Source organism: Acomys russatus, chromosome 24 (genome assembly GCF_903995435.1).
Source record: "Acomys russatus chromosome 24, mAcoRus1.1, whole genome shotgun sequence".
NCBI lineage: Eukaryota > Metazoa > Chordata > Mammalia > Rodentia > Muridae > Acomys > Acomys russatus.
In genome coordinates, this window is record NC_067160.1 from 51,765,440 (window position 1) to 51,789,954 (window position 24,515).

The window sequence follows — 24,515 nt, forward strand, 5'->3', positions numbered from 1 at the left end:
CCTGGAATTTACTGTACAGCCCAGACTGAACTCACACTTGGCCACCCTCCTACTTACCAGCCTCTTTCCTTATCTGTTGGTCTTATAAGTGGCTGGAATGTCATTTTCTCCAAAATCTGGTAAGTTATGAGTGTTAGAATGGTTTCCTATCACTATTTTCATTGAATCAATGAGTACTTTCTAGTTGGCATAGTAGCACAAACCTTTAATCCCAGCCCTCGGGAGGCAGAGGCAGGCAGATTGCTGTGAGTTCGCTGTGAGCTTGAGGCCAGCCTGGTCTACAAAGCGACTCCAGGACAGCCAAGGCTACAAGGACACACAAACAAACCCTGTCTCGAAAACCTTAAAAACAAACACACACCTTCTAAACGGTAACAGGGGTGTTTGCATTTGTGCTCAATTTACGATTATTTTGGTTGTCTGTAATTTGTGACCTTGCCACTGAGATGGAGTAGCATAGGCACTGCTGAGTGAGAATGGTCCCCAGAGGCTAGTACATTGACATAGTTGCTTCCCAGGGATTAGGGAGTGTGGCCAGTTTAAGTAGCCATTGTATTGTTGGAGGAAATATATCACTGGGAGTGGGCTTTGACTTTTATGCTTCTTTCTTTTTTTCTTTGATTTTTCAAGACAGGGTTTCTCTGTATAGCCCTGACTGTCCTGGAACTCACTCTGTAGACCAGACTGGCTTTGAATTCAGAGATCTCCCTGTTTTGAGATTTCAAAAACCCAAGCTAGGTCCAATCTCAATCTCCCAATCAATCAATCTCAGTCTCTCTTGTCCTACAGATCAAGATGTAGTTCTCAACTAATTCTTCAGCTCCCCACCATGATAATAGACTAAACCTCTGAAATTGTAAGCAAGCCCCCAATTAAAGCTTTCTTTTAATTGCCTTGATCAGGTTGTTTCTTCATAGAAACAGAACAGTGACTAAGGCAATATACATATATAGTTTATGTAGTATGGAGTAACAGTTAAATAGACTGCAGCCACATGTGGTGATTCGTGTCTACAATCCCATCATAGGAAGCTGAAGGAGGAAGACTGCCGTGAGTTCCAGTCAGCCTGAGTTACACTGTCTCAAAACAAGCAAGCAAGCACACAAAACCAGGATGGAAAGAAGGCGCTTACTGATCTTATTACAGAGGACCTGAGTTGGTTCCAAGCACCTATCGTGAGTGCTCACAACCACCTCTGGCCTCTGAGGGATCCTGTAAGTATGTACGTAATTAAAACTGATAGGCCATGATGGTGCATTCCTTTAATTCCAGCACTTGGGAGGCAGAGGCAGGCAGATCTCTGTGAGTTCGAGGCCAGCCTGTCCTAAAGAATGAGTTCCAGGACAGCCAGGGTCACACAGAAATCCTGTCTCAAACAACAATAAAGAAAAAAAAGAAAAAGAAAAAAGTAAACAAAACTCAAAAAACAAAACAAAACAAAAAAACCAATGCAGCCTTGTTCCAGGAAATGGCTTTAGTCTATAAGAGAACAAGAAATATTCGAACATTTTCTCATTTCTTTCTTTTCTTCCTAATGCTGCGACCCTTTTAATACAGGTCTTCATGTTGTGGTGACCTCCAACCAGAAAATTATTTTTGTTTCTACTTCAATTTTGCTACTCTTATAAATGGTAGTGCAGGGGCTGGAGAGATGGCTCAGAGGTTAAGAGCACTGGCTGCTCCTCCAGAAGTCCTGAGTTCAATTCCCAACAACCACATGGTGGCTTACAACCATCTATAATGAGATCTGATGTCCTCTTCTGGCCTGCAGTTGTACTGGCAGGCAGAGTACTATATACATAATAAATAAATACATAAATCTTAAAATAATAAAATAAATTGTAGTACAAACATCTGTGTTTTCCAATGGTCATAGATGGCCCTAGTGAAAGGGTTGTTCGACCCCCAGTTTGAGAACCTGTGCTCCAGGAGATTGGCATAATTTCCACACAGGCTCAGAAAAGCTGAGTGACTGGCCTAAAGCCACTTATATCAGAAGTAGCAGGAACAGGAGGCAGACCTCCCTGACTGCAGCAAGGCTCCTAGGCTCTAGGCAACGTGCAGGGCAGCAGCACTCAGGGTATGCCTCCCATCCTAGCTGTCTGTCTGTAAGGCAGCTGCTCAGAGAGCTGCTCTAGGGAAGTGAGCTACAGGCAGTTCTCCACTCAGACTGTGCATGCAGACGTCACAGGAGCCAGGCAGGACATGCAACAAAACCCAGTGGAACTTAGGCTCTGCTGCCAAATTAGCAGAAACGTGGGGGAAAAGGAGCACAGTACCAGGAATCAGTCAAAAATCCTGGCTTTGTGCTTGAAGACGGTTCAGTGAGTACGGTGCCCAGCTTTCCAAGCATGAGGGCCTGGCTTCAAATCCCTAGCACCTATGTAAAAAGCTGGGTGTAGGCACAAATGCCTGCATCTCTGCTGCTGTGGGGAGGAAACAGGAGATCACGGGGCTGACTAGCTGAGCACCCCACAGTCCTCCCCATTTGCTTCTGCACGCACACATTCCTACTACACCACACTGAGCCCAGTGTGCACGACTGAGTGAGGTGGCAAGGGTCTTTCCCTTGGTGATCCCTCCAACAGGCAGGTACACAGGCTGTACTAGGTGGTGCAGGATCTGTGCTTTCAAGATCAAGCACACGTTCTTTGCTCCCTCAGACACTAAGCAGTCTTCCACTTGGGATATTATTTGAGGACAGGCTCAGTGGGTAAACCACTTGCCACAGAAGCCAGAAGCTCTGAGTTTGAATCCCAGCACTCACATTAAAAAATAGCCAGACAAGGAAAGTGGCCCACCTGTAATCCCATCACTTAGCTGGCAGAGGCAGAAGAGTCCCGTGACAAGCTGGCTACACTAGCTCAGTCATGAGCTTGGGGTTCAGTGAGACTTTTCTCAGTAAATTAAATAGGAAGCAATTGAGGAAAGATACAGATTTCAATCTCTGACCTCAAAGCACACTTGTACAGTGTGCCCACATATACAAATAAGAATATGTATGTGGCCAGGTGGTGGTGATGCACACCTTTAATCCCAGCACTAAGGAGACAGAGGCAAGTGGATCTCTGAGTTCAAGGCCAGTGTGATCTACAGAGCAAGCCAGGGCTACACAGAGAAACCCTGTCTCAAGAAAGGAGAAGAAAAAAAAAAAAAAAAAAGCCGGGTGTGATGGTACATGCCTTTAATCCTAGCACTCAGGAGGCAGAGATGGGTGGATCACTGTGAGTTCAAGGCCAACCTGGTCTACAAAAGAGTCCAGCACAGGACAGCCAAGGCCTTAAAGGCATTAAAGCCTTGGGGATGGGCTAGAGTATGTAAGAAGACAGAACTTCATCTCCTGGGTGCAGGGAGCCCTCACTGCTGCTGGGTAGTTGTTTTTCAGGTGTGCCCTGTTTACAGGAAGGAACCCTTCACCTATGCTCTGTGCAAAAGTCCAATAAATCCATCGGTGGTTCTGTGGTGGGATTATGCAATTTGTCACGGGGCCTTAGGAGAAGGGGTAGACACTGCTCCCCTGGGAAGGAATCTCAGCAACACACAGTAAGACCCCATCCCCCAAATGAAACAAAGCAAAAATATTAAGTAAGCAGTGTACTGAGACTGCATAGTCACTGCAGAGGTCACACAGGAGTCACAGTAAATCACTGTCACTAGGACATGGCAGTAGCCATTCCCAGTACACAGTCAAGATCGAAGCAACAGGCTCAACACTACGACAGTTCCCCTTGCAAATCAAATAGGAAGCCCAAGTCCACTAGTTCATCCTTATAAATAAACAGAGCAGCTAAAGGCTAGCCAGTTGCCCACACAATATACATGGCTTCCCTATGACCTGTGGACTTCGGCAGCTCTACTAACCCTCCTGGGGGAATACGACGCTGGACTGGCACATTCTCTGACCCCTGTACCAACAGGAAACTCTGGCCAGGGCCATAAACCCAATGCCAGGGTCTGGAGCCACAAACCACAGGGCCATGCTCTGGTCCTACATTCCATGCCCAAGTACACCACAGAGAAACCGGCACATCAGATTCAGACTCCCTGCACCCTGACATGCTTGCTGTACTTCCTTCCTTTATAAGGTCTTCAGGGACCTTATAGAGAACTTACTGTGAGAAAGCAGTTACCTGGGGATAGCAATGTAACAAATGCAAAGCACCCAGAACAGCCTGGCTCCCAGTACTAGGAATCTGAAATGGCTCTGGAATCTTTTGTGGAAGTGTAACAGTAACAAAGAAAGGCCAGAGCCTATTAACACCTGGACCTAAAACAACACTGGGCTGAGGATGTGCCTTGGAAGCACAGACCCAAAACAAACAACATTGCTGTGTGGAGGAATCCCTAATCAAGACCACTTCCCACCGATCAAGGGTACCCTTCCAATATTAGGATTTTTTGGGGGGAGGGGTTAAGGCAGGGTTTCTCTGTGTAGACTTGGCTGTCCTGGACTTGCTTTGGAGACTAGGCTGGCATCAAACTCACAGAGATCCGCCTGCCTCTGCCTCCCAGAGTCCTAGGATTACAGGCATGTGCCATCACAGCCAGCTTTTAAGAAAACCATTACCATCAAGAATTCCCATTTCAGTCAGGCAGTGGTGGTGCACACCTTTAATCCCAGTACTCAGGAGGCAGAGGCAGGTGGATTTCTGAGTTTGAGGCCAGCCTGGTCTACAGTGAGTTCCAGGACAGCCAGGGCTACACAGAGAAACCCTGTCTTTAAAAAAAAAAAAAAAAAAAAAAAAGCAAGAATTTCACAGATGGAAAACTGAGGCTTATAAGAGTTAAATATGGCAGGAATGGTGGCACAGACTTGTAAGCCAAGTACAGGAAAAGTTGAGACAGGCTTGGTGGCCAAGTAAGACACCACTCAAGAGGAAAACGGGGTGGGGGGAAAGAGAAGGGGGCTTGTCAAAGTGTCCTCGCTGCTTCGTGGGAAGAGCCACTTCCACATCATGGATGGAGTCACATCACATCATTACCACCTCCTGGGGGACTTTATGACCATCAGATGAGTCGACATAGCTAAGAACCCTTAGCTAAGGCCCCCAGGGCAACATGGTGCTTTCAATGGAAGCTACTGTCATCAGAGATGTTGCCCTTGGCTGATTCTGCTCCATTTACTGGCACTGAGCAAAAGAAGGAATTTTGAAAGCAGAGATGTCAGTTCCCAGCTTTTCCTAACCATTTACTGAATCCACACAGACAGAATGAGACATTCCTACTTCTGTGTTGGCCAAGCACTTCACAAACTCACAGAACAAGCTCACAGTGAGGTGGTTAAGCTACCACCTTGTAACAACGGGTGCTCTGGAGGAACAGGCCTGTCCCCATCACTATGGTTCCCTAGAGCATCTGTTGGGGGGGGGGGGGGCTCTAGGATTCGCTTTCAGATGATTCCTAAATCTCATACAATGGAAATATTTCTGGGTCATGTTCTGCCAGAGTTAAAGCACACCCTCCCAGATGCTTGGCACAGGGCATATGTTCAATCAAGCAGATATGGAGAAGCCCACCTGAAAGAACCATGCTAAGACACTGCGTTGATAATGGGGCTGAAAATGGCTCCATCCTGCTCCATAAGCATCCCTTCACTACTGGGTCACAGAGCTGCAGTCACTCACTGAGGGGGAAATGATCTGAGGAACTCGACACAAGAATCAAGTCCTGCTTCAAACCCAAGAGCCACAGCATAAACAGCGTTATCTGTGCACCTGTGGGTGCACACATACACGACCAAGGCCAGGGGCTGGCGCTGATGTTTTCCTCAGTCACTCTCCAGTATGTAACAGGGTCTCTCACTGAACCGGGAATTCATCAATTCAAGTAGGCTGGTGGACCAGCGAGCCTCTCCAGTCTCTACCTCCCCAGCACTGGGATTAGACGTGACCCACTGTGCCCGGAGATCTGAACTCAGGGCATTGTGCTTGTGTGGCAAGTATTTCACCAGCTAGGCTAGCTCCCAGTCCCCGTGTGCCTTTTTGAGAAAAACTGTTCTATCTCCTTTAGTTTATTTTCAAATACGAGATGGGAATTCTAGCCCTTGCCCTGCATGTTAACTCCACAGGAAAATAAAAGTAGCCACAATATGTCTGATTTGTTTCCCCACTGGCCTAGCCACTAGAAAGAGGCCTTGAACATGGCAACTCCTCAAATAATGGCAAGTGATTTGACACCATCTATTCTACAGTACAACTGTAGTTTGTGCCTGCAGAAGCAGCCTGGCTTTTCTTTCCCATCTCCGCTGGCTGTGGCAGTGTACACCTTAGTTCCAACACTTGTGGCTGCAAGATCAGTAGTTTGAGAGTTACATTTAGTGACTTTTAACTAGCCTAGGCTACATGAGGTACTCTCCTAAAAGACCAAAATTATTTTTTCAATTGGGATGATTCATAGGTGAAACAACACAATAAAAGAGCTACACAGAAAAGCAAGGCAGCACACGCCTTTAATCCCAGCACTTGGGAGGCAGAGGCAGGCAGATCTCTGAGTGCAAAGCAAGCCTGGTCTACAGAATTCAAGACAGTCTCCAGAGGGTAAAGAAAAGCAGAAGAATGGCAACAAACACTTATCATAACATGTTAAAAAGCATGTTAGAGACCACTATAAACACAGCCTTTTTTTCTAGCTGCAGCTGGATCGAGTTCAGCGTGTTCGTGGATGTGAAAGTGCTGTGGAGATTGTCCAGAGCAACCTTTTCTAGAGTTTATCCACAGAACTGACTTGTTTCCATAAAGTAACATAACACTCTCTACCCTTGCAGGAGTCACTGCACGCTGCTATTAGATGCAGAGGAAGTCCTGCAGCAAGGAGTTGGATCTGCCTTTTATTTAAGCCTGCGTGTCCTAAACATACCTGCCTTCACGTTCTTTTCTTTCAAAGACCCAGGAAGTGTGCAGTTCAAACATGACACAGCCAATCTAGTCAAGGTTCAGCAGCTGCTTGCAGGACGTTTGGGCCACTTGATGGGCTCCCAATTTGGAAAAGGATGGGAGAACAACAGTCAGTAGGGAACAGCAACGGGCAGCACAAAACAGCAGCCAAGGTGGCAGGAAGAAGGCAGCAGAGTCATGGGCAGCAGCTACTGCTGATGACTGCAGTGAAGACAATGACTGCCATGCCAGACACGGAAAGGCAGTCGGAGCTTTCATGAAAAGCTAGAGACCTAGGTCTGCACGTGAAGCCACCCTAGTTCCTCAGTGTTCCACAGCTGCAGGCTTCCTGGAGTCTTCTCCAGCCTGAGGCACTAGTTGGAGAGCTGTGCTGAAGGTATTTACTACATAGCTGGGACTTCAAAAGACAGCAAAATCTGACACATAAGTGGGTTATCAGACCTTAACATGATGATAAATTTCAAACACTCTAGTGGCCAAACCTTGTTTTTTGTTTACATTCCAATGAAGATAAGAAAAACCTTTGAGGCTTACTATGGAATAAATACAGTTAGTTCATTTACTATCTACTTCTCAATACCTAATAATAAGTTCAAAGCTTCTATTAGTGCAGTGGTTCTCAACCTTCCTAATGCTGTGACCCTCAAGTCGTGGTGACCCCTTCAACAATTATTCTGTTGCTACTCATAACTGTGATTTTGCTACTGTCATAAATTTTAACTATCTGATATATGAGACCCCTGGGTTAAAAACCATTATAGTAGCATGGCAGCCACCAACCAAAACCCTCCAAGAGTTCAGCAGTGCCCCACCAGAGCAAAGCCTCAGGAGCAGATCATGGGTTGCCCCCCCCACAGGCACTGGCTTCCCCCAAGTGTCTGAGAAAGCTGCAAAGAGTATACAGACACAAAGCAGTGATTTCAGTGGGACAGTTTCATCTGTTCAGCATTCAGCAGCTCAATTGAGCCATGAATCAAATCCACATATTAAATGAGCAAAGGCATGATATGTCAAGGTGCACCAACAGCCAGTGAATGGAGACTTTTTAAATAGCCAGCACACTCTATTCTTTTAAAGGAAATGTGCTGCTTATACCAATATCATTTTACTGAAGCACCGTATCAGCCCAGGGAATAGGTAATTTGCCCCAAGCCATTTCCTCTCAGTCTCCAAGGTAGAAAATGGAGCTCTACAAGGAGGCTGAACTTCTGAGGCCACACACTAATCAATATTTTTCCCACAAAGGTGCCAGCAATGATTAGATTTCCAGGCCTACAAACTTCCTAAAAGGTTACCTTCTATGATTTAAAATTACATGTATTTATTTTGTGTGGTTGCATATGTGCCATGATGCCCAGAAGTTGACTCACCCCCTCCGCCATGTACGTGCTAAAAACTGAACTCAAGTACTCAGGGTTGGTGGCAAATCCCTTAATCCATTAAGCTATCTTGCTAGCCCTCTCAATTTTATAATAACTTGGTGATTTTATCTGGGTACAAGGCATGGTGTCCAAGTCAATGAAGAACCATTTATATTGCACTCCATAAGAGTACATACTATGGCCTGGCATGGTGGCGCACACCTTTAATGCCAGCACTCGGGAGACAGAGGCAGGTGGATCACTGTGAGTTCGAGGCCAGCAGGTCTACAAAGTGAGTCTAGGACAGCCAAGGCTACACAGAGAAACCCTGTCTTGAAAAATACCAAAATGAATGAATGAATAAATAATAAATAAATAAGTACATACTATGGAGCTGGGTGATGCATAGGGCCTTAGCTAGTGTGCTGTTGCATGCCTCTAATTCCAGCTCTTAGGAGACTAAGGCATGAGGAGCATGAGCCTGAGGCAAACCCTGCCTCAACAAAACTACCTCCACAACAGACAGGAGCTTAAAGTCCTAAGGAGCACTGACTTTGGCAAAGTAACTTCAGGAAAGCTAGAGGGAGGCTGTTGGCAGTTCCTAACACTGTGATGCTACAAGACCGCGTTAAGAAGTTACTGTCTTCACTTGTGACTGATGCGAACAGACTTGGAGAACTTCTGCTTTCTGGACAGGTTCTCATCCAGCCCACCCTGGCCTCAAATCCCCTGTACTTGCTATATAGCTGAGGACAACTTGAGCTTCTTGGTCATCATGCCTCCACCTCTCAAGTGCTGGCATTAAATACAGATTACGTGCCACGATACTTAGCTTATCCAGCACTGGGGGCTGAACCCTGCTGATCTGATGTATTGTGATGCTAATTAATAAAAGGCCATGGCACCTGGGCAGGGGAAATGAGACAGGCGTAGCTAAGCTTCCCCAGCTTAGGGAGACAGAGAATCTTGGGAAGTAGAGAGAATGGAAGAGAAGAAAGGAGGAGAAGGCCGCCATGGGTTAGATGGAGGAGAAGCACATGGCCGGCGTGGATGGAGGATTTGGCCCAGATGAAGAACATTAGCACGTATCTGGGATTATGGATGGGAGGTAGCTTGATAGACATTATTAGAAGCAGATGGCATGGGATTGGGACAGGTATACCTGCCCCACTATGGGAAGTAGTTTAGAGGATTAATATCTATTTTAAAATATAACAGGTGTCTGTGTCTTCATTGATTGCTAGCAGGTTAGAATATAATTATAGGCCTGATAATAAACATTATTAGACAATACTGATAATTTAACAACAACAGAACCCAGTACTGTATACATGCACACTAGGCAAGCATTCTACTAAGCTATGCCCTCCGCCAGGCAATGTTTTTAATCATCCTCAGAAAGTTTTAAAAGTGAGCCAGACTGTGTCCCCTGTCCCTCTTGTAGCCTAGGCAGTCAGGGCAAATGCAGAATGTCATTCTGGAACAAGATGGCCTCCTGTGCCTCTGAAAGACACTAATAGCAAGCAGTCCTCTCTAAGCAGTTGAAAGACCATTTGAATTTGCCAATGACCTGAAGAGGTAGCCATGTTGCTCTGTGAATACGTAGCTGTCTCAGACTGCATCAGTCATTCTAAATCAGATCCTATTTCTGCTGCCCTTCAGAACAGATGTAAACTTCCTACATCTGCCGCACAGTAATCCTCTGGACGCCCCACTCTGGAAATATTTTTAAGCTGTAAAAGGATCTTGAATTCATGAATTCCATAGTCAAGTACACTAACAGCAATCACCTGTACTGTTGTTGTAAGCCTGGAGACAGCTATAGACAGATGCTTCAAGCCGGACATGGTGGCACACGCCTTTAATCCCAGCACTCAGGAGGCAGAGGCAGGAGGATCTCTGTGAGTTTGAGGCCAGCCTGGTCTACAAAGCAAGTCCAGGACAGCCAAGGCTACACAGAGAAACCCTGTCTCTAAGAACCAAAAATAAATAAATAAATAAATAGGGAGATGCTTTAAGATGGGAAGGAAGTTCAGTTATGACAGAGCTACACAACAGGCCTAACAGACTGAATTCCAGCAGGGTCACCTCACACTACTAGAACGTACTATGTCAACTGAACATAAGACAACGCATGACTCTGAAAACTGAAGGCCTTACTATTGTTGATTATTATGAGACCAGACAAGAGGGGAAAACCCTATGCTTATTAAAATGAAGAAAAATAGTAAGTCAAGCCCAGGAGACCAGACCTGTGATCCTAGCTATGTGAGTGGCTGAGGCAGAAACCTGAGTTCAAGGTCAGCGTGGGCAACTTGACGAGCCCTCAATATTATTGCACTGTGTTGAAGGGCTTCCTTAGCATGTACAAGGCCCTAGGTTCAATCCCCAGTACAAACAAGAATCCATAACAGTCTTCCCACTTACTGTTTGAAAGAGGAGACTTGGGAGTACTCTATATGTAACGGAGACACAGAACCTTGACTATACAGATACTCAGACTGGGTCTCCCTTGCTAAGCTTTATCACGTGCAGATTTTTTTAGACAACTTGATGTGTGTAGGTCTTTTGCTTGCACGCATGGATGTCTGTGAACAACCTGTGTATAGTGCCTGCAGAGGCCAGAAAAGAGTGTCCGATCCCCTGCAACTGGGGCTACCAGTTTCCTGGCCATCGTATGGATGCTGGGAATCCAACGCAGACCCTCTGGGAAAGCAGAGCTCTACAATGCAGAATTCTAACACCCCAACTTTACCCCATGAAATCTACTGAAATAACTTTAAAATGATCAACAAACTTGTTTTTTGTTTGTTTGGTTTTGAGACAGGGCCTCATTATGTAGCTCTGGCTGTCCTAGAGCTTGCTCTGTAGACCAGCCTGGCCTAGAACTCAGAGATCCGCCTGCCTCTGCCTCCCGGGTGCTGGGATTTAAAGGTGTGTGCCACTATGCCAGACTTTCTTTCTTTCTTTTTTTTTTTTTTAATTCCCTTCAAATCCTCAAGGGTTGAATGGACTTCCAGCTGTTGCCACTCAGAAGCAACACATCTACCTCCAATGGGCTCATCACCACTCCAGCCAGTGGTGCACTTAAGAAACAACATACTGAGCAAGTGTTCCCTCTTCAGCTCTCCACATTAAGGCTACACTGAACGAAGGTATCTTCCCCTTGAGCAAGTTAAGAGATGCTGAGTTTTAGCAATCCTTAAAACTTCATTTTACCACTAAGGAGGCAGAGGCAGGTGGGTCCCTGTGAGTACAAGGCCAGCCTGGTCTACAGAGTGAATCCCAAGATAGCTAGGACTATACAAAAAAAACGCTCTGCTTCAAAAAATAAAAAACAAAAGTTTATGTAAGGCAGATGGTATACGCCTTTAATCCTGGTACTGGGGAGCCAGAGTGTCTCTGATCTCTAAGTTTGAGGCCAGCCTGGTATACAGAGTGAATTCCAGAACAGCCAAAACTACAGAGAAAAATCGTCTTGGAAAACAACAACAACAATAAATTCATTTTGCATTCAACTACAGGATCTATACAGACAGAGGGCCTGAACTTTCTAAACCAGTGACTATAGTTGTTAGTGGTCACAGAAAGCCAGAAAGATGGCTTTGACACTCTAGCACAGAGGGAAAGGAAATCCAGCATGCCTTACCAACCAGTGAAAAACAGGGTTCAGGACCCCATCCAGCAGAGGAAAGCAAGTGCCAGTGAGCAGAGTGCTGGGAGGGATCTTGGAGCACGTTCTCAGAGTCGATGAGTACCTCGGGTGTAGCACAGATGGATGTCACTATTGTAGTCGTTGGACTAGGCAGCAACAATCCATCGGAGAAAATGTTGGGTGAGACCAACATTTGGAAGGCGTTAAGCTCCAGAACAACAGAACCATCATCAGTATTAACATGTAAAGCGTACGGCAGACAGGTAGGGTTCCCTGCAGGACTACTGCAAAGTAATGAAAAGACCCCATTTTCACGTGAAGACCACCTAAGAAAGAGCCCTGTGGCATCCTGCGAGGAATCAACCCGTCATTAGTTACAGCCCAACCTTCAAAGGGCCAGCGAGCTTTACAAAGTCAGAGAGAAGATAAACATCACTGGACAGAGAGAAGTTTGAGCGTCAGGCTAACTTGTCACTAAGTTTCAGACAAGACACAAGGACAATTCTGTTCTAGGCACCATGCCAGGAGCCAGAGAGGTCCCACACTCATTCTCCATGGAAGCCCAAGCCCTCTAAAAAGCTAGTTTCGCTGACAAAACGCACAATATTGCCCAGATGGTAACGTTTCATGGTCCGAACGAGTCCATCCCACACTCTTCTCAGCAGAGGAAGACTCAACGCCAGGAGGAACTCTTAGGGACCACCCACTTAACACCTCCCCTTCTCTCTGGGAAAAAAAAAATCTCTTAAATATACAGCGTCCTCGAATTTCTTCCAATCCGCTTGAAATGGAAGCCAGTGGAAGACGAGGTTTCCCAAGTCTGCAGAAGCCACGTCCAGGGCGTGAGATGGTTGCCTGGGGTCTACACCCGACTGTCCACCAGGAGCTTTGATTTGAACCCTGGATGGCAGGCCCGTGGGTGCAGCCAGGAGCGCAGGCGCCAGGAGCGCTCGGTTCAGGCTTCCTCCCGGCCCGGGGCGCTTACGGGAACCGCCCGGGCCTCCCGCGACTCGCGGCCCTAGGCGCCCACCCGAGGCGTCTGCGAGGCGGCCTCCCGCCCCCAGCCAGGGCCTCCCGCGCCCGTACCTGCCGGACCCGGTGCAAGGCATCCACGAAGCCCTCAGCCTTCATGCCCACCGGAGCGCTCTGCCCCTGCACCAGCTCCGCCATGGCCGACCCCACCGCCGCCGCCGCTCGGCTTCCCCGGTCCGGCCTCCCACTCCGCTGCGGGACCCGTAGCCGGAAAGGGAAAGTCGCCCCACTTCCGGCGGAAGGGAAGCGAAGGAAAGGCACTGCCCGCTCCGTAAGAGAGAGAGGTTGGGGAGGTGGAAGGGGTGGGATGGCGGTGGAAAGCCGCGTCTGTAAGGCGGGGTCTCAAGGCACGTGACCGCTGTCCGGCCGGAAATGGGGCGTGGCCTCGGGGCGAAGGGGCCTGCCTAGGGCACGAGGCGGTTGTCCATCAAGAAGGCCAGGTCGGGACCCCGCCCTCCAAAGGCTTGGTGCCCCCCAGGCGTTTAATGACGGGGGGGGGGGGGGGGGGGGGTAGGGCAGCCGTACGGGGGCGGGGGCAGCCGCTGCGGTGCAGGTGCGGCCGTCCATCCATCTTTGGAAGCTGACGGTGTAGAGAGTGGCTCTTGAGCAGCGCACCCAAACCGTCGAGGTGCACTGGCAGCTCCCTCTCGTCGCCCCGAAATAGCGATGGTGTGCTGCATTGCTGGGGCTGAGCATCTTCACGTGGTGCTAGGTGCCTCAGTACAGGAGTGTTCCGCCTTTGCAGGGAGTCCCCGGCCGCAGGAGACTGGCCATCTGTCTGTCAAGGTTGGGTTTGATGACACCGCTTAAGAAGCCTGGTGTCCTCTTTCACATTCTTTGACTGGGGTAACAGGAAATACCATAGGGCCTTCGTTGCTTCGGGGGGCCTGCTGAGGCAAGAGACCTCCGTGGAATGTTTGAATGCTTGAGGAAAAATAAGTTAACAATAGTGATTTCTCAAAGCAGGGAGGCTTACTTCGGGAATATGCTTCTTCTGTCTTTGATCCTGTTAGAACAAAAAGTCACACCCCACTGTGCCAACACATTTGGGAGGTGGGCCTGGTGTGGTCCTGCACGCCTTTAATCCCTGCACTGAGGCGGAGGCAGGTGGATGTCTGTGAGTTCAAGGCCAGCCTCGGCTACAAAGTGAATCCGGGACAGCCAAGGCTAACACAGAGAGACCTTGTCTGAAAAATAAATAAATAAATAAATAAATAAATAAATAAATAAATAAATGAAAAGAAGAAAAATCATTTGGGAGGTAGATCTGCACAGGAGGTTCAGGAGTTCATGGTCATCTTGAGTTAGTTCTGGGCTACCCTGGGCTACTTGAAACCCTGTTTACCCTCCCCCCCCCCTCTTCCATTTCAACTCTGTTTCTGAGTGTGCATGTATGACTGTGTCACCCCATGCATATGGAGGCCATTGTGGGTCCCAGGAAACAAACTCAGGTTATCAGACCTGGCAGCCAGCACTTATGCCCACTGAGCCATCTGTCCAGTTCAGAGGCTCTCGTTTCCCCCTGAATTCCTAGAGTTTGGCACATAGTAGGTGCCTAGGACACTAATTCCGCACTGAGTAATGTTGAATCCAAATAATTGCTAGATTATGGCAAAATAAAAGAATCTGACCAAATTGCACGATTTAAATTGATCACTTTTGGGGTAGGGAAGCATGCACGTGCAGTGGGGCTCTTACTGAGCGCTAGCTGTCTAGAAGCAGGAGCCAGCACTCTGTGTGGTTCAATGTTCTCACTGTGCTTGTAAAAAACAAAAACAAAAAACAAAAAGCTGGGCGGTGGTGGTGCACGCCTTTAATCCCAGCACTTGGGAGGCAGAGGCAGGTGGATCACTGTGAGTTCAAGGCCAGCCTGGTCTACAAAGTGAGTCCAGGATAGTCAAGGCTACACAGAGAAGCCCTGTCTTGAAAAACAAACAAACAAACAAAAAAACAACAACAAAAAAAATCAGACACAGAGTTTCAGCCTTAAAGACAGGCGTGGTCCTACTTGATGATCTATCAGTGGCACCCCTGTTTTTAACCTGTTTATACCTTCGAGTAAAGAGTGTCTACTCTTTCATGCTTCAGCTGGCACTCCCTGTAAGTAGAATTGGGGTAAAGAGGTTAACTGCCAGAAGTATTGCATTGCAAAGGTCACAGAATACCTAACTAGGATGACAAAGTTCTGGGTCACCCTACTTTTATTTCATTTCATTTTATTTATTTATTTATTGGTTGAGTAACTCTAGTCTGGTCAATTATAGGGGGTGGTGGGGGTGGAGCAGGGACCACAAGGAAATGACTGTTGTGGTCGGACCACTGGGAACTGCACTACTCTCCAGGGCTTTATTCTCTGATACCTATTACAGCCCCCTGTTGCATTTGGTTGGCTCTTAGTACCTGTTCAATGAATACGTGAGAAGAATTTTGTCCAAAGAGGATAGGAAACGTGTTTTAGACATTAAATGTAGAAGCCCAGCCACTACCGAGGTGGCCTTGCAGGTGGAATCCCAGTACTTAAAAGACAGAGGCAGACTCGGAAGGCAGAGGCAGGCAGATCTCTGAGTTCAAGCCCTGCCTGGTCTACAAAGCAAGTCCGGGACAGCCAAGGTTACACAGGAAAACCTTGTCTCAAAAAGCCAAAGAGAGAGAGAGAGACAGACAGACAGACAGAGGCGGGGGGAGGGGGGAGATAAGGAGATGAGGTCACTCGGCTGTACAATAAGGTCTAGCTTATGCTAGACGCTGTCTTAAAACAACAAGAGAAACCCAAACAAGCCCCTTATGCACTGTGTTTGTGAGTAGTGTTACCTCTGAGTTGGTCACTTAAACTATTCCTCGGCTCAGGTGTGAGGTCCGAGTTCAGTCCCCAGAATCCAATGGTTCTGGACATGGAATTGGAGGAATGGCTTGTCCATCAAGAGCTCGTACTGCTCCTGCAGAGGACCCAAGTGTGGTCCTCAGCACCCCCATTGGATGGCCTTCCTGAAAGGATGTGACACTCTCTTCTGTCCTATTTGAGCAATTTTTTTTTTTTTTAATTTAGCCAGGCAGTGATGGCATGTGCCTTTAAGCCCAGCACTCAGGTGGCAGAGGCAGGAGGATCTCTGAGTTCCAGGCCAGCCTGGTCTACAGAGTGATTTCCAGAACAGCCATGGTTACACAGGGAAACCCTGTCTTGGAAAACAAAAAAGCAAACAAAGAAAAATAAAAAAGCTGGGTCTGGCAGTGCATGCTTGTAATCCCAGTGCTGGGAGTGTGTGTGGATAGAGTGAGGTTTGAATGAGAATTCTCCCATAGGCTCATATTTGTGAATGTTTGGTTCCCAGTTAGTGGACAGCTTAGGAAGGATTACTGGCATGTTCTTGTCAGAAGCAGCGTGTCACTGGAGTGGATTTTGAGGTTTAAAAGCCCAAGCCAGGCCCAGTGTCTCTCTCTGCCTGCTGCCTGCAATGCCTGCAAATCAGGATGCAGAACTCTCAGCTACTGCTCCAGCACCATGCCTGCCTACATGCCACCATGCCCCCCACCATGATGACAATGGACCAACTCTCTGAAATTGTACGCCAGCCCCCAGTTAAATATTTCCTTTTACAAGAGTTGCCTTGGTCAGAATGTCTGTTCACAGCAACAGAGCAATAACTAAGACATGGAGACAGGAGTGTAGTGGGAGTTTTGGTTTCCTTAAAATCCTAGTTATGTTATATTTTTGTTTTAATCGAAGTGTGGGATATGGGGCTGCTTTCAAGTGTGTCCATAGCAAGTAAGCGTCTCGTGTGGGCTCAGAGAGGGGCGTGGTCTTTGCCAGCTGAGATAGTTGTTGAAGTCTGAGAACTCTGAGAGGGTATAAATAGCAGAGCCCAGAGACAGAGAGGACACCTTGAGACAGCACTTCAAAGGAGGCTTCGAGGAAACGGTCAGAGGAGGAAGAAGGCTACTTGGTTTCCTGGTTTGCTGCACTGCTGGATATCCCGAAGATAGAGTGGTATTGCCCCAAAGAATTCAACTACCCTAAGAAACCAGAAGAAGTAAAGAGACATATGCCCCCTCTCCCCACTAACCTATTTTCCTACCTAGTGTTAGGGGTGGGTGGAAGGGAGGTAGAGGCATACGAAAACAAAATAAAATACATCTACAAAGTAGCGCCTACACAGGAGGATTTTTCTATCCAAATTGGGGAGGGCCAGTTTCAGTGAGGCAGAGGCAGGCAGAGCTCTGAGTTCGAGGCCAGCCTGGTCTACAGAGTTCTAGGAAGTCGAAGGGCAGCAATTGAAGAAGACGTCCAGCACTGACCTCTGACTTTCACCTTTGTGAACACATATGCTCATGCGCTCATGCAAACAACATGCGCACACATCATATATAGGTAAGTGAGTTGTTTTACTTTGAGATATGGGTCTGTCTTCCTGATGATAGTGAAATGTTTGGTCCTTCTAGATGTGGTACCATACAGTTCTGACCCTAGCACTCTGAAGGCAGAGGCAAGCAGATTTTTGTGAGTGCCAGGCCAGCCTGCTCTACATAGTGAGTTCTCAGTCAGGGCTACATAGTGAAATCCTATATCAAGAAAACGAGGTGGAGCTAAGTACAGTCCTGAGCCAGTGAGACAGCTTAACAAGTAATGGAACTGAGCCAGGCAGTGGTGACGCACGCCTTTAATTCCATCACTCGGGAGGCAGAGGTAGGTGGATCTTTGTGAGTTTGAGGCCAGCCTGGTCTACAGAATGAGTTCCAGGTCAGCCAGGACTACACAGAGAAATCCTGTCTGGTTTTTTTGTTTGTTTGTTTGTTTGTTTGTTTGTTTGTTTTTTCGAGACAGGGTCTCTCTTTATAGTCTTGGCTGTCCTGGACTCACTTTGTAGACCAGGCTGGCCTCGAACTCACAGTGATCCACCTGCCTCTGCCTCCCAAGTGCTGGGATTAAAGGCATGCGCCACCATGCACGGTGAGAAATCCTGTCTGGAAAACCCAAAAAACAAAAGAAAACAAAAAAGGTAATGGAACTTGCCACAAAGGCTCATAACCTAGGTTTAATTCCTGGAACCCACATAATGGAAGTGAGAGTCAACACCCATGCATGTAAAACATGTACACACAGAGAGAGGGGGAGAGGTGGGAGAAGAGACAGAGAGCGAACTGGGAAGATAGCTCAGAGGATAAAACACTTACTGTGCAAGCATGAGGACCTGAGTTCAAAGCCCTAATGCCCATATAAATGCCATTTGTTAAATTGGTGTGCTACCTCGGGTTTCCTTGACAGAGTCAAATTGCTCTTCAAATTAGACAGTTTCTCTGACATGTGATGTGCATCCTACTAGCTATGGGTAAGGATTCTTACAGCAGGGCCAAAGAGATGGCAGGGTCGGCGGTGGTAACCACGCATGCTGAGCAAACTTGATGATCTGGGTCCAGTCCCTGAAAGCCATGGTGGAAAGAGAGAGTGGACTCCCAAAACTTGTTCTCATACCTCCAAGCCACATAGTGGCAAGTGCGCATCCCTACTCACACATGAACATGCCCTTGAAAAATAAAACTCCTGGGGGCCGGAGAGGTGGCTCAGAGGTTAAGAGCACTGACTGCTCTTCCAGAGGTCCTGAGTTCAATTCCCAGCAACCACATGGTTGCTCACAACCATCTGTAATGTGATCTCTTCTGGCCTGCAGGTGTATATGCAGGCAGATCACTGTATACATAATAATAAATAAATCTTTAAAGAAAAATAAGACTTCTAACGTCACACCCTTGTGACAATGGTACAGTACTTTTGTTCCTTCTTTTTAATGGTTTTTAATATTTATTATATTCTATATGTGTGAGTGTTTTGCTTGTGTGTATGTATGTGCACCGTGTGCATGCCTGGGGAGGTCAGAGGCAAGTGTCAGATTCCCTGGAACTGAAATTAAAGATAATCATGGGGATGCTGGGAACTGAACCCAGGTCCTCTGCAATAAGTAATAAATGTTCTTAATCACTGAGCCCCCTCCTCAGCCCTTTCCCACTCTGTCTTTAACTGTCTTAGTTTTCTAGTGGACACTCCTGTCTCTAATCTCAATGCAGTCCCCAACCAAGTCTCCAGGCAGGTATGTGGGGTGCTTTTGGGAGGCCCCAGGACATGGTGACCATGGTTCACATTGGCCAGGTCATCTGACCTAGCTGCAGAATAAGGAACATGTGACTGAGGCCCTGTGTGTTGCCAGGTTCAAATTCCCTGGTCACCAAAAGATCCGTGTGTCAAAGCAGAGGGCCTTCATCTAGTTTAATGGGGATAGAGTTGGAAGCAGCTCACTCCAATGGCTGTGGGGGGCAAAGCTATTCCTAGCTGAGGTCTCCTCACAAATAAACAGCAAACCCTGCAACCCTGAGGGTTCCCACTGGGCTGAGTCCCACACTCCAGCCAGCATGGTTCATATCCAGCCTGAGGGGAAAAAAAAGATAGGGTCTCCCATAGTCCAGGCTGGCCTTAAACTATGTAGCCATGGATGATCTTGAACTTCTGACCCTCCTGCCTCCACCTCCCCAGTGTTATGGTTACAGGTGGTTTTAGGGTTCTAGGCATCTAACCCAGGCGTGCATGCTTGGCATGAGTTTACCCGACTGAGCTATGTCCGTAGCCCCAATACTTGCTATTATCAGAATTTAATTTTTTTTTCAAAGTTAACAACATGCTTAAAATTGAGTTTGTATGTTATGGCTAAATATGCATAATATGTAATTTGCTGTTTTCATATTTTCTTTTCAGTTACAGTTCAGGGACATTAAGAACTTTCACGGTGCCAAGTGGTAGTGGCTGTGATGCACACCTTTAATCTCAGCACTTGGGGGCACGAGGGAAGAGGCAAATGGATCTCTGTGAGTTCGAGGCCAGCCTGATCTCTGTGAGTTCGAGGTCAGCCTGGTCTACAAAGGGAGTTTCAGGACAACCAAAGCTAAACAGAGAAAACCCGTCTCGAAAAAACCAAAACCCAAAAACAAACAACAACAGAGGTTCTCTGTTTTCTTTACTGAGGCAGAGTCTCTCACTGGACCCAGAACTTGTCAATTCCTGCTAGTCCAGCTATCAGCTTCTCCTGGGAGCCCCCTGTATGCCTCCTGAATACAGAGATGGCAAATGGGCAGCCAAGCCTGCTGGGTCCTTATGTGGTTCCTGGGCATAGACCTCAGGTCTTCAGGCTTTCTTAGCAAGAACTTTGCCTACGGAGTTATCTCCCCAGCCCCTTTATTTTCTTTTTGAACTGAAAATAATCCGTCTGTAGGTGCTCAACATCTATCCATGTTTCCATCACTAACTGGTTGGTGCCTGCGTAGTTTCCCCCTTGGGCTGTTGTGAATCTTGCCGCAATGGACACAGATTGCAGGCACATACTGAAGGCTTGACTTTCTGGAATGCTAATTTGATTCATGTTCTCTCACGGACAGGCTAATCTATAGAAAGATGAGTCATGCTTATAATTCTAAACTGAGGCAGGAGGACCACTGTAAATCTATAGTGAGTTCCAATTCACCCTGGGCTATAGTGTGAGACGGTGTTTCAAGAAATCCCCTAAGCAGAGCTGAAGAGATGGCTTAGCGGTTAAGAGTGCTGACTGCTCCTCCGGAGGACCTGGGTTCAATTCCCAGCATCCACATGGCAGCTCACAGCTGTCTGTAACTCCAAGATCTGACACCCTCACACAGACATATGTGCAGACAAAACACCAATGCATATAAAATAAAAACAAAATAAGAATAAAAATATCCCCTAAACACTACTTCTCTCTCTGTATCCCATCAGCCACTACTCTTTGTACACCTCTATTCCTTTCTGACTCCTCACTGGCCCACGTTCTCTGAATGGGACCCCCACAGCTGCTACACTTGGCTGGGAAGCAGAGCCCTGCTTTGCTCGGCCCGCGTCAGAGAAAGTGGGAATGAGCACAGAGCCCCACAGCTGGACAGGGTGCAGGGGGCAAGGACCTTGGAGCACTCCGCACTAAATGGATGTCTTCAACAAACCCTTCCCTTTGAGGCTCCAGGATCGACATGAAAGAGGACAGAAAGGCTGCAAGAGCCAGGGGTGGAGGAAGACTCCAAAGAGACAGCATCACCAGGACGCACCTGGATGAAGTACTCATAAGCTCAGAGAGACTGTGGCTGCAAGCACAAGACCTGCACAGGGTCAAGCCAGACAGGATCCCAGCACTGAGAAAGGGATGCAGATACAAAGCCCCACCCCTAACCAAGAAGCTGTCTGCAACTGATGCCTGCTGGGAAAGGGAAACCAGTTTTCTTCAAAGGAGCATGCCTTTAATCCCAACAGGTGGATCTCTGTGAGTTCAAGGCCAGCCTGGACTACAAAGCAAGTCCAGGGACAACCAGAGCTACACAGAGAAACCCTGCCTTGAAAACAAACAAACAAACAAACAAACAAAAATATACAATTTTAAAAGTGCCCAAAACAAAGCAACAGGTTGGGAGATGGTTCAACTGGCTCTTCATGGCATGCAGACATGTAGGCCTGAGTTCTCTCCCCAGCACCCATGTAAGCAGCAGGCATGATGAAAGGGCAAGCCTGCCATCCCAGAGCTGAGGACCGGAGGACAAGGACTGGGAGACAGGAAGATGCAAGCATTGCAAGAAACTGCATGAAAAGTGAGCCAGGCATGGTGGTGAAGACATTTAATCTCAGCATTCAGGAGGCAGAGGATGAAGATTGTCTGAGAGTTCCAGACCAGCCAACATTGTATAGTGAAACCTTGTCTCAAAAACACAAACCAGGCCGGGCGTGGTGGCGCACTCCTTTAATCCCAGCACTCAGGAGGCAGAGGCAGGCGGATCGCTGTGAGTTCGAGTCCAGCCTGGTCTACAAAGTGAGTCCAGCATGGCCAAGGCTACACAGAGCAACCCTGTCTCGAAAAACAAAACAAAACAAAAAACCAAAAACAAAAACAAAAACAAAAAAACACAAACCAGAAAACCAACCAAAGGGGTGGGGGGAGGGAGGAGGCAGAAGACTTGGAGAAGGATGTGGGGGGAGGGGCAGTGGTGGTGGTGGTGGTTGGACTTGGGAGGAGTGGGCAAGGGGTGGGTGACCAGAAGTGAAATCTGGTCCTCTCTTCCTCCTTCCAGCTGTCACAGAGATGGAATTTTCTTTGGAAGGTTTGCAGGCCTGTTCTGGTGAAGCATTCATTATTACCCTCCCTGACACCAGAGCCAGGACCAAGTCAAGTATAACAGTCAGGCTACAGCCCAGGAAACAGAGTTCCCAGGAGGCCCTTGACCAGGCCTAGAAACCCATGACACCTACCTCACTCAAACTTTCAGCTCCAATCCCATTCAACATACATTGAGCCAGCAAGCTGGCTCAGGGAGTAAAGGCACTTACCATACAAAGCTGTCACCTTTGCTTCGGACCCTCAGACCTACAGCAGAGACAGAACTGACCCCCAGACACAGTCCTCTGGCCTCCACACATACACTGTGGCTCAAGTGTGCCTACATTCAGACACACGTGTGCCCCCTACACCAGGCTTTTTATACCTCAGTGGCCTGGAACTCACCATCTATCGGCTCATCCTCTGGCCCCAGCCTCCCAAGGGCTGAGGCTGCAGATGTGTACCACGACACCCCTTGTAGGCCATTTCTTTCCTACTCTGCACAAGTCAGTAGCTAAGATGTCCTAAGGGATAAAACCTGAGGTCTAGGTCTATGCTGACCCTGTGGCTCCTAAAATACTGTCAGGATGCAGGCATCCTCCCAGGTGACCTTTGTCATGCCTGGGTTGGTGCAACAGGAGCCTTTCTGGTTTTTCTGGTTTATCACTTTTCCCAAATGACTCAGGGCTCAAGACTTGGACTGCAAAGGTTCCTGAACCCCGTGGAGAGGTCTCTCCCCGAAAGCCAGGCTGGGTAGCTGAGGCTTGGGGGCTCATTCAGATCCAGGGAGTACGGCTCATTTGCAAAGACAAAGTAAATAAGCATGGGAAAGCAAGGTGTACAGATGTCAAGAGTCCCAGCAGACCAACAAGCAGGTCGTGAGCTGAAAGGACTCAATCTCTCTCTCTTTTTTAAAGATTTACATATTTATTTTATGTCTATGAGTGCTCTGTCTGCATATACCCCTGCAGGCCAGAAGAGGGCACTAGATCTCATAATAGATGGTTGTGAGCCACCATGTGGTTGCTGGGAATTGAACGCAGGACCTCCGGAAGAGGAGCCAGTGCTCTTAACCACTGAGCCATCTCTCTAGCCCTACACAAACTCTTAAAAACAGAAAAAGATTTATTTTTAATTTTTTTGTGTGTATGCATGTCTGTGTGCATGTACGTGCACCACAAGCATGCTTTGTGTTCAAAGAGATCAGAAGAGGACATTAGATCCCCTGGCACTGAAATGTGGGGCACATGTGAGTGCTGGGAACTGAGGACTGCAGGGCCCTGCAAGAGCAGCAGGTGCTCTTAACCAGTGAGCTATCCTACCAACCCCACCCCACCCCCTTCTTTTCAAGCCAGGGTCTCATGTAGCCTAGCTTTGCCTTGAAATCCATATGTAGCCAAGGATGACCTCAAACGTCTCATCCCCCGCCTGCATTCTCCAAGGGCTACCATTACAGGTATATGGCACCATGCTGGGCATAGGCTGTGCTCTGTCTTGGCATGTATCTGCTAAACACTTAGTCCAGAGGGCTGCCCCTCTCCTTCTTTTGTCTCTGGCTTGTATCTATCAAAAGATTTTTTTTTTTTTTAAGCCAGGTACAGTGGCACACTGGGGAGGCAGAGGCAGGCAGATCTTTGTATTGGAGGGCAGCCTGGTCTACAGAACGAGTTTCAGGACATCCAGGGACACACAGAGAAACCCTGTTTACTTTTGTTTCATTGAGAAAGGAACTTGCTGTAAGCCTTGGCTGCTCTACTTGCTGTGTAGAGCAGTCCTGTCTTGAGCTTGTGGGAACTGTCATGCCCCTGCCTCCTCAGGCCCAGGGTTATAGGCTTGCATCATTGTGCCTGGGAAAAGATGTGTTACTGGGCAAAGTGGCAGGCTGTGGAATATTTGCTGTTTGACCCCTTTATATGAAACAAGCCAAGGGTCATTTCATGGGGCAGCTGGATACACATGGAAATGAGTAGAAAGCCCTATCACTGGATGCAGCTAAATGAGAGCGAGGGGCTGGCAGGATGGATCAGTGGGTAGAGACATTTATCTCCAACTCTGACAACCTCAGTTTGATCCTGGGGTCATGTGGTGGAAGAGAACAGAGTCCAGCAAGTTGTCCTTTGACCTCTCTACACAAGGTGTGATGCATGTGTGCCCCTACACACACACACACACACACACACACACACACACACACACTTACTTTTTGTTTTGTTTTTGTTTTTCAAGACAGGGTTTCCCTGTCTAGCCTTGGCTGTCCTGGACTCACTTTGTAGACCAGGCTGGCCTTGAACTCACAGCAATCCACCTGCCTCTGCCTCCCAAGTGCTGAGATTAAAGGCGTGCGCCACCACTGCCCGGCCTAAAAAAATTTTTTAAAGCTGGATGTGGTGTCTTCTGGAACACTTCTACAGTGAGATGGGTTGGAGACAGGAGGATATTCTGG

General features: G+C 47.7%; 1 protein-coding gene across 7 annotated transcripts in view; it reads right to left on the reverse strand.

Moving 5' to 3' along the window:
• Fubp3 (far upstream element binding protein 3) overlaps positions 1–13,126 on the reverse strand; it is a 50,267-nt gene extending 37,141 nt beyond the window's left edge. For all 7 annotated transcript variants that reach the window (XM_051167139.1, XM_051167143.1, XM_051167142.1 and 4 more), the window contains exon 1: positions 12,996–13,126. In XM_051167139.1, the coding sequence (XP_051023096.1) occupies positions 12,996–13,079 (84 nt within the window). In that variant the 5' untranslated portion in view covers positions 13,080–13,126. The remainder of the gene's footprint in view (positions 1–12,995) is intronic.
• Positions 13,127–24,515: the final 11,389 nt, after the last annotated feature.